We start from the raw sequence: 10,222 nt of genomic DNA, 5'->3' as shown, positions 1-10,222 counted from the left end.
GCGCTTCGGGCTGGAGCTCACAAAATCGTGTTTGGGGGGTGGGACGAATTTATGCCTTATACTTCAGGCAACAAGTAACAACAGCTGGACATATCAGTTAAAACCTGATGATATTGTAGGACAATTGCAACCATGATTGCATTCGTGATATTCATTAATTTAATTTCATAGATAGCTCTTTCTCTCTGTTTGTAATACAAACCAGAGCGGTTTCGATTCCTGATTATCGAGGCCTCAATATATCCTTAGCCTAGTTTCTAAGGTGTCAATTAAAGCTTGGCAACCCGGAGCTTTGTCACACAGCTCTCTGTCTCGCGGCTCAATCTCATTCAACCATCTCCATCATCCTCAGCTTCACCTCACTTCACACTCTCATTTCTTCCGGTTATCATCCCTTTGTGAGCTTGGCAGATTTTTGAAGCTGTCACAATTGACTTTTATCCCTATTGTGTGGTAGCCCCAGCATCCTCGAAACTCCATTGCGTCGTTGCCGTTGAGCTAGCTGCCTACTTGTCAATATGCCTGGCTTCGACTTCTCTAACTACAACCGCAATGCGGCCCTACACGCCAGAGGCGCTCCTTTGCCAAAAGCTACCAGTACAGGTACAACTATTGTCGGATGTATATACGACAAAGGTGTAGTGGTAGGTCGACACACATGCCGGGAGGCTCCAAATCATAGCTATTAAGATAGCTACCCTTTTCAACGAACCTTTATCTAATCCATCATATTTCGAACAAACAGATTGCAGCAGATACACGAGCCACAAGCGGTCCTATTGTCGCCGATAAAAACTGCGAAAAGCTCCATTTCATCTCCCCCCAGATCTGGTGCGCCGGTGCAGGAACAGCAGCCGACACCGAATTCACAACGGCTCTTATCAGCTCAAATATCGAATTACACTCGTTGTCAACAGGTCGACCACCCCGTGTTGCTACCTGCATGACTATGCTTAAGCAGCACCTTTTCAGATATCAGGGACACATTGGCGCCTATCTCGTGGTCGCTGGTGTCGACCCTACCGGCACCCATCTCTTCACCGTACACGCACACGGTTCGACCGACAAACTGCCCTATGTGACTATGGGTTCCGGATCGCTCGCCGCCATGTCCGTATTCGAATCAATGTGGAAACCAAACTTGGACAAAGAAGGTGCTATCGCTCTCTGCTCCGAGGCCATTTTGGCCGGTATCTTCAATGACTTGGGATCCGGTAGCAACGTCGATGTCTGCGTTATCGAGAAGGATCAACCCACTCAGTTGTTGAGGAACTACATTAAGCCTAATGAACGTGGCCAGAAAGCTCGCGATTACAAGTTCCCTCGGGGTACCACATCTTGGCTCAAGGAGAAGGTTATCAAGAAGGATGATATTGGAAAATATGTCACTATTCAAGAATTGGGCGCAGAAGAGGATTCTAATGTTGTGGAGAGGATGGAGGTTGATTCATAGTTTAGTTACCTACCTTTTTTAGTGCTGATGATAGCAAGAATGAGTTGATAATCGCCATTTGCTCTTGTGCAATGCAGTAGACTGTCGCTGGAGAAAGCGGTATTTTTGGGGATGTAATGATTTCGACAGCTTGTAGGGGCGTCTTTGACGGTTCGGGGCTCGAATACAAGGCAGATCATGATTCATCATGCATACACTGGGTATCATTGATTCTGGTCTAACTATATATACATTTACTCTTTCATCATGCGTTAATAGATGCGTTCAATGTACGATCCATTCATCAATCCGCGAGCTGCTTCCGGCTCTTCATGCCTCCGCACAACCTGCATAATATAATCCTCCTGGACCCCAGATACCCGTAGTCCATTCTGACTAAATCGCGTAATACCGCAATGGTACATAGCACGAACAAAATTAGGTTTCACTGGAGCATTGTGTGACATCAGGTAGCGGTATAGGTACGTCACAAGATTAAATGCCGCTCGGGGACTCACTTTATCTGATATTGCGATCGAGGATGCCAATAGATGTATGAATGATACGCAGGCATTTGGTTCGAGATATAGTTGCTTGCCCTTGGATTCTAGTCGCAAGATAGCCTTGACTCTTTTCGTGTTGGGGATATGCCCCGCGTTGCGAGTGCTAGCCATAGCTAAGGCAATCTTCAAAGGCGTGTGAAGTGAGATGAGAAAGATCATATCGCGAATTTTGCCGTTATCTTTCTCTATCATCTCAACCATATTTTCAATAAAGTCAGAGCTGGTAACGTCGACATTTTGTATGAACCTCAGGTGGGAGGATAAAAGGTAATGCTTGGTGGAATTGAACACGTCTCGCTGCAGGGCGGCCTGCTCTAGCGTCAAGCGTCCCTCTTCAAGCTTTTGAAAATATTGGAGAGTCGATAGATTCTTGATTTGTCTGTGACTGAGAAGTGTATACACCTTCCTCAATACCTGGTTACTTGGAACGTCAAGCTGTTGAAGACCTGCCACTAGTTTGGGTAATAGCTCTGACCTGTTCCCATGGGATTGCCACATAATGCTTGTAGTAACATCGTCGAAGAGTTTCAGTATGGAAATTCCAGAAGCGTATACACTTCTCTGATGAGTACGGACTAAGTTGGACCTCACTGGTCTCCGATGAGGCGCGGTGCCCAGCGCGATCCAAGTCCACATACGGAGAGCAAGTCTCAATCCTTTAGATGTGCTCAAAGAGCCATCCTCTTTCAGTGTGGACCATGTGTGTGACGAAAGTAAAGTCGGTCTATCGACGTGGAGAAGACAATTCCGCAAAACTTTGAGGGCGTGAGCACGAGTATTATCCTCACGTTTTGTAAGAACCAGACGTTCGGTCATCAGAATGATGTACTCCGTGGCGACATCTGCATTCAATTGACACAAGAGTTCCGGTAGAATTATGGCAGAATTTCCTTTTAGATCAGTTGAATATCGTGATGTGACAAGATATTGCAGTAGGGTGTTGACAATCGGCTTTAACGGAGTCCGCTCATATCGATGATGTGTTACAATGATATCCTTCGCGTAGCTTAGAGAAGCTTCATCTCCAAGCATCAAAGCTCGTTCAAGGTATGTCGCAAAGATGTTGTGATCAACCAATGCTCTTTCCGAAGATAGAATGTCTAAGGCTCGCAGTGAAATGGAGTAAGAGAGACTTCTCATCGATTTATGATATGCGGCCAATATACGCTTTGCTAAACGTAGAAACCGGTCATTACCCAAGAATAGTAGCTGCTCGATCCATGGCTCGAGAATATCATGATCAATCTCATGCAATTTGAACACACTGTACGACTGCAATGAGGACCAGACATCGTTAAAAACTTTTCCCAGCGTTTCAGCTTCCGGAGGATGACGAGGCGATCCATTCCCACATACTGATGCTGGCAAAAGCCGGAGGATTTGACTGATCTCCCTAACAGGTACAAGACCAAGGCCAATAGCTTTCGTGACGTTGTCGACTAGCTTGATTTTGTAGACCGCAGCAAAGCTCGCTGAACCAAGAAGTTCAATTAATTTGGCATAATTACCCACTCCATATATGTTGAGACTCGAGTCATCCATGAATTCCAGAAGCTCATGAACAGAAGAGGCTTGGTTCTCTTGTGAGATGAGTTGGTAGAGGTGATTGAAGATCCTGCGGCTCTGTTCCGGCTCTTGTCGAAGATCGATATGGTACCACTCCAATGCCTCTTTCACATCATGTATGGTCTTACAGCTTGTCAATGACGACGCGAATGTCGGGTTCTCAGATGGTAGTGGTTCAATGGTGTCACCTGAGGCTTCTGCGGAGCTTTCTGCATGCGCGAGAAAGGATGGGTTGGGAGGCGGAGGAGGTTGATCGGAGTAGGAAAATAACTCTGCAAAAAATTCCATGAATAAATGTTCCAAGGTGTTTCGTAACAATAATCAGAAATATCATCCAGTACTTACCCAACGGCTCTGGCCAGCGCGAGGACCACGGAGAATCGTCCCATTGACGAACGTGTCCCGTGCCATTGGCTCCAAATAAATGAGCAACATTGGCCGCAGGGTCGAATGAACTCCCTCCCACAGCTAAAGCAGTATTCCTCCTTTTTGCGAGACGCTTGCTAGCTTCCAATGGACCGGGAACTCGACTTCCGTAACGACGCTGACCCTTCACGAACCTCTGGAACGTTGATGAGAGAAGTTCGTCACTGATCCAGACGTAGTCGAGGCGAGAAGGAGAACGCTGTAGCGCATGCCGATAGGCATGGCTACCAACGGACATGTCAGAGAGAGGTGGTTAAGGGCTTGCAAAGAATCAATTGACTGACAGCACGATATCGACTGCATTGGCGCTGATACTGTCTACGGGATTTATGTTTTGTGTCGGAGTCTCGGAGATGTCGATTTTGGCAGCTCCAAGTCTTGGCACAATGGATGACTAATTTTATGTGCCTAAGGCAGCAATTAATGTACTTCTTGCGACTTTCCATCATCGATGAAAATCCCTCTGGTTTTTAATCTTTGACGTGCATTGGCGGAACACCTGTCAGAGAAAGCAGGGCGCTGTGCTGTACTTTGTTACTCGGAAAACTGCATATTTTAGCCGACATTTGCATGCAGACGACATTCAAATCCTAGTACGCCTCAGTGATGCACGTCGACATGTTCAGTAGTGGCCCAAGGACCCGAGTGAGGAGTAATTGCATAGCACTACTGCATTCTACATTTCCTAGCGCTGCAATGGGACCAACAGCCAGGGTCTCGGATTTCCCTAGTGATTTGAAGGCGGAAAATGTCAAATAGCAGGTTGATGCAACCAATTAATAGAGGTGATAAAGACAGCGATAGGATGTGTCTACATAGTACATATACGCTACCTGATTCGTCTTTGTCTGAATTCATCCTTGATCTGATTTTAACCGGCACAGCACATCCATAATGGTCAACTACGGCGTTTCTCGTGCCTGCGAGACATGTAGGAACGGAGAGAGAAGGTGGAATGTTATCCATGCGTACAATACCTTTGTGGTGACTAATTATGTTCCGTAAAGTGTGACGAGGGCCCCCCGGTATGACACCCCAATCTGTTATTGCACTTGGCGGCCATCAGGCTGATATTAACTCGTCCGGCGGATAGGCCTGCAGTCGCTGTTTTAGATCGGGGAGAGTCTGTCTGGGGTATAGGAGCAACGATGAATTACGCTTCCACCACCATATTGTTACCATGAATGTGCCTGTGCAATCGTTCCCAATAAGCGAGGGTTCAATCGCAGAGGATGCAGTTGGTTTCTTTCTGAACCAGTATGTTGTTTATTCGACAGATCCTCGAGTTTCCCGCGGGTTCTTGGATGGTTTACCCTCCCTCCTCTCCAACGCCCATCGCTCCTCAAACCTTGTCCAAGCCGTCGAGATCGTCGCTTGGACGAGCATAGGTATTCAGTTAGCTCGGCCTGAATCCCTAGTGAGGGCAAGGAGAGAGTATGTTAGCTTGCTACGTTCCTTTCAGGTCCTATTACAGTCCTGCCAAACACACGCGCCCACCGTGGAGGCACTAGTAATTGCCATCCTACTTGATCTGTATGAGATTGTCAGTGGTGGTGAAATTTCCTCTGAACAACAAAGCATGTTGCCCATGTCCGGGGAGTCTGTGCTCTGCTGCTGAGCCCTAATTACCCTTTTGATCTACTGTCAAGTACGCGGTTGTTGCAGGTGGCAAACCCTTTGATATTAAGCCAGACTACCAGCTTCGAATTGTTACTATTCCACGGTTTCTGGCTCTTTGCTAAACTAAAATTAGATTCAAGACAGCCGCAGCGTCCTCTGTGCACCTGCGTCAAATCATGCTGTGCAAAACTTGGATTTCATCCTGACAGAGTGTCACCCACTTTTTGAACGTGCAAACGTGCAAATGCGCAACTACAGAACCCATTAGGCACACTTCAGGAGCTGCAAACCACCCTTGACTGTGCGCTTGCAATAGAACTTGCCTTCTCGCTCTGGAATGTCAACCTAGACCCTTCGTGGAAGGCTCATATAGTGGGCCATATCACCCAGACAGATGCCGAAGCTTCATCATGTCCATTTGCTCGGTCTGACCCAGTTCATACCTATTTTGACATATATGTTGCAGCTGTCATGAACACATATCGGAAGACATACTTGATGCTATTGGATATCTCAATCCATCTCGCATCTCGAATCGAGGAGTCTATCCAGACAAATATTGTGATGGGATGGGAGCAGCAGGTGCACATTCTGATCAACGATATCATTGCGTCTGTTTTATACCATCTTACTAATAACTTGCACGATTACCTGCAAGCAATTATCTCATCTAGCAAATCTCCAGGGATTGGCCGCTCTGTGGAAGGCTTACTACTGTTGCACCATTTATATGTGCTCTCTACTTGCTCAATTGTGTCTTCGCTCATCCGTAGCTACGCAAGGAAGTGCCCTGCTTGGAGTTGGCGGCACATGAGGATTGGACAGGGTACACTTATGTCCAAGGTATGGCTTTCCTTCGATTCTTTCACACTGGGGTCTAATATTTTTCTTTAAGGAGTATACCAGCTTGCCGTTCCAGGAAATGGCGGAAGGACATGTTCTCATTTGGGGGGCGGGGGGGGGGGCATGTTACTGCATCCAGTTGACAAGCAGAGAGAAAAAAAAAAGCCTCTTCCAAGTGAAAACCGAACAGCACATGCTCCTAACAAGGAGGGATGAAATCAAAGTGAGAGAACAGAAGAGCTTAGACGGTTTGACTGGCTAAATCTAAGCACTAGTCTGTCACAACGCACAAAGCTAGCTAAAAGGGGCTAGCTTTGCGCGCTTCCTATATCAAATTATCAAGATGGTCAGACAAGTGACGAAGCAGGAGTAGATATAATTACGCTGAAAGACGTCCTCCCCTCAGTATACTCGCGTGCATCTTCATCTATCATTACAAACTTCCAGCTTTAACTATGTGGGACATACGGTCACATACCCGAGACTCGACCTTTGGCAAATGCCTACGTCTAGCCACTGGCAGGAAGCTGGCCAGATCCCCTGAAGAGCAACTTGAATTTCAGATACCGGCCGGATATCTTGATTTACAGTCTTCAATCGGAGATTCAGGCAATGCTAACAAGGAGGTCTACTTTTTGGTTGTCGGGTGGCATAGCAAAGATGATCCAGATAACCTTCACAACTGGTCTTTCAGAAAGAAACTCTGGGTTTCCATACTCTTTGTCTACAGGTTCTCGGTCTACATTGGCTCCTCGCTGTATACTGCCAGTACTTCAGACATTATGCAGATCTATGGTGTTGGTGAGTGGCCTCGCTGGAATTAACAATGTATGTGTCTAGTAATGTAACGTTGCTCGCCAGTTTCAGTGTGTTTTTTGTATAGTAGGGATGTTCCTTCTTTACCGCTACGGTGCTCGCCTGCGCGAGCGGAGCCGGTTTACTGGGATGTGAGATTTATTTTATAGCGGTTGATTATAGTGTGATGGTAGAACCTAGGTAGTTGTGCGAACTGGCTGTATAATGTTTGCAATGGAAGTAGAGCTGACTATATCTTAATCCTACTACAACTTTAGCTAGAGTCTTCTGAACGTTCCATCCTTGATCAAAAAGCCGGGATACGGGAGACTACCTCTTGAAACTTGACAATGCGTTCTGTTTTCTTCACAAATTTCCTTGACCTATATTAGCTCAAATCTTATCAGGACTACTCGGCGCCGATTCCATTCGACTCCGTTTCTGTCGGACTTTGCGGTAGATAGTTACGACTTCGTGCGTACATACTCCCAGGCCGTCTCCGTAGCAAATTGAAACCAGCTATTTATTTTACACAGCCAAATTACGTTACCGGAGTGCGACCTGGGTGAAATGGCCATACGTATTTTCGTACTAAAACTAGTCTAGACTCTAGACATATCCACTTGCGACGCTTATGCATGCCAGAGAAGTTAGTTCAAACGGTCTGATGTTGTTCCTAATTTTGAGGAATGCAGAAAAGAGATTAGCCTCTAGGGGAGGTTTCGGGATTAGCGATCAGAGAGTTATGCTATTTGGAGGCTTAGTAACGTGTTCGTATTCTCTTACACTGCAACAGAGTGGACATCCATGCCCGCGGTCTGGGCTACAGAGCTCCAGAATCATTGTGAACAGCGAGATGAAACATGCCTATATCTATTGAATGGTAGCCTTCAAGTCCAAATGAATAATAATCAATTCCTAACTTAGTGACTGCAGCCGAGATTGAAACAAATCCGCTAAATCACTGTCCAGCGATCCAGGAGTCACTGGTCAGGCCAGACGAATATTTCGGGGGTTTGTGCACCGGGAGCATCCCTGTTGGTGTCTGTCGAACAGAACAAAAAAAGTCGCAAAAGTAAAAACTGCACCGGTGCGTTGGGTCATGCCCCATTTCGGGTCCCCAGTTTTGGAGTCGCTAAGTATTTTAGAGCTAGACTTGTCTCTTTTCTTTTTCTTCATCGTCTTTTTCTTTCAAATCTCCCCGACTACAGGGATGATGCTGGTTCCGGACAAAAGATGCCGTAGTTCGGTTAGGGTTTGACACGAGTAGGAGCAAAGAATATGGCATGTCGGCCCCTTAGTTGAAGTCGCGATCCTCGATGGACATTTCGAATACGACGTCAATGTGAAATTACGTACAGGTGCATAAGGAATTAGGCCCACTGACATGATTCAACAAAGTCTGACCGAGCTCTAACTACGTGTACGTATGTACTAACTCAAGTAAGTTAAGTACGTAGGAATAAATGAGGAAATGACAAAATATCGTCTTGTATTACTATTCATTCACAGACTCTAATCCAAATCGGATGAGGCTAGTTTCGATAGTATCTTCGTGTATACGTAGTTCACTCTGAACTGAAATGCCCAGTAATGCTGTGTAAGTGGCAATGCTGGCAGACGGGAAGCGCCATGTGAATGAGGACGATGATCTGTGACTCGATTACACTCGGTGCAGAGATTGATGTCAATTCTGACGTGCGTAAAAGGAGAAAATCATGCACATCAAGCCAAGAAGAAAGGATTCTGAATAATCCTCCTTTAATGGAGTCGTTCCGACCGGAAGGAACCTTTTGGTGGGCATCGCCGGGCCGCTTAGGGCTTCGTTGCTTTTTACGCTTTCCAGCTGGCCCACTCTGGCCAATGCGCACTCTTTACATTTACAAGGACTTGGGACGCTTGAATTCTTGTGTCTATTTTTGACCTGCGATCGAGACAGGAACTCTTTGTACGTAGTAAAGCCGGCTTTACAAGGAGCAACCTTGCTCTCTGAATCCTTGAGTCCGTATAAAAGAAACGGCGGTCTATATTCACCACCATTGATGCTGCTCTTTGCTTATCATTCCTCTTTGCTTATCATTCAAAGCCAGCTTGATAACTTGTATTCAGATGCGAGATTCCCCATGGCATGTGTAGTAGGCTACGTAGCAACTGCCCCGACTATAAATGCACGGTCTTCCGGCCCCTGATATTAACTGCGGATTACCTACTCCGTACAGTGCTTAGCTAGTTAGTTGAATTGCATATTTCCAGTTTTCCACACAAGACATATACAGTGATGCAAGTGAAGTTCAAAATCCCAATGGACTGGGACCTTACTCTAGTGTCCGGTGTCAGATTTGCAGGGGCTCTAAACGGTGCTTCGGGACTGGGCCAAGCGATTCGAGGCGGGCCTTGCCCTAACTCCTTAGCTTTGAATCTTCTCCGAGTAGTGCCTCCGTTGGTAGCTAGTGTTCGCTACTAAGGTCTTTTAGCTACATTAGCCTGGGCCTGTGCCATTTTAGAATGCAACGAACTGGATGCCACCGGTGCCACGGCGGTAGCATTGAACTGGCCCATTTATCGTGGTGTTAACGGGCTGCCTAACAAAGAGGATCAGTCGGTTTTTTGCAAGGCTTGGCCTGCAACACTCAGAATAAACCAGTCCCTATCTCATAATTTTCATCGAGTACGTACTAGCTTAGCTGACATCATACGAATGTCGAAAATCTTGATGATTGACTTATTACATACCTATAAAACCATTCAATATCAAGTTATTACCTACACACTTGCTTATTCCACACATGACTCATGAGTTGTGGTTACAGGCTTAGGGCACACCTACTCGGAAATCATCGCCACTAACCGTGAATGGAACTACCTCTCTGGCGGCCGATTGTCTTTGTGTTTATATTATTCAGGGATTCATCTGCAGATTCGAATTTAATTCTAAGAAATTGTCAATAATATCCACGATTATGCATAGTTGGCTTGC

General features: G+C 46.1%; 4 protein-coding genes across 4 annotated transcripts; 3 read left to right on the top strand and 1 right to left on the bottom strand.

Moving 5' to 3' along the window:
• Nucleotides 1-321: 321 nt before the first annotated feature.
• On the top strand, nt 322-1,509 carry TSTA_068660 (proteasome component Pup1, putative). The gene is made up of 2 exons (XM_002340789.1): nt 322-644; nt 746-1,509. Exons 1-2 carry the CDS (start codon nt 519-521, stop codon nt 1,451-1,453), a joined length of 834 nt encoding a protein of 277 aa, XP_002340830.1. The 5' UTR covers nt 322-518; the 3' UTR covers nt 1,454-1,509.
• A 191-nt stretch (nt 1,510-1,700) lies between these two features.
• Nucleotides 1,701-4,225, bottom strand: TSTA_068650 (uncharacterized protein; the record flags this gene model as incomplete). The annotated part of the gene is made up of 2 exons (XM_002340788.1): nt 1,701-3,833; nt 3,907-4,225. The coding sequence occupies 2 exons, from the start codon at nt 4,223-4,225 to the stop codon at nt 1,705-1,707; spliced, it is 2,448 nt and encodes an 815-aa protein (XP_002340829.1). The 3' UTR covers nt 1,701-1,704.
• A 656-nt stretch (nt 4,226-4,881) lies between these two features.
• On the top strand, nt 4,882-6,666 carry TSTA_068640 (uncharacterized protein; the record flags this gene model as incomplete). Its single annotated transcript, XM_002340787.1, has 5 exons — nt 4,882-4,937; nt 5,101-5,425; nt 5,450-5,590; nt 5,866-6,450; nt 6,598-6,666. 5 exons carry the CDS (start codon nt 4,882-4,884, stop codon nt 6,664-6,666), a joined length of 1,176 nt encoding a protein of 391 aa, XP_002340828.1.
• A 239-nt stretch (nt 6,667-6,905) lies between these two features.
• On the top strand, nt 6,906-7,478 carry TSTA_068630 (uncharacterized protein; the record flags this gene model as incomplete). Its single annotated transcript, XM_002340786.1, has 2 exons — nt 6,906-7,251; nt 7,334-7,478. 2 exons carry the CDS (start codon nt 6,906-6,908, stop codon nt 7,399-7,401), a joined length of 414 nt encoding a protein of 137 aa, XP_002340827.1. The 3' UTR covers nt 7,402-7,478.
• Between the last annotated feature and the right edge of the window lie 2,744 nt (nt 7,479-10,222).

This window comes from Talaromyces stipitatus, genomic scaffold, assembly GCF_000003125.1.
Source record: "Talaromyces stipitatus ATCC 10500 scf_1105507295523 genomic scaffold, whole genome shotgun sequence".
Lineage (NCBI taxonomy): Eukaryota > Fungi > Ascomycota > Eurotiomycetes > Eurotiales > Trichocomaceae > Talaromyces > Talaromyces stipitatus.
This window is presented reverse-complemented; position numbering and strand designations above follow the sequence as displayed.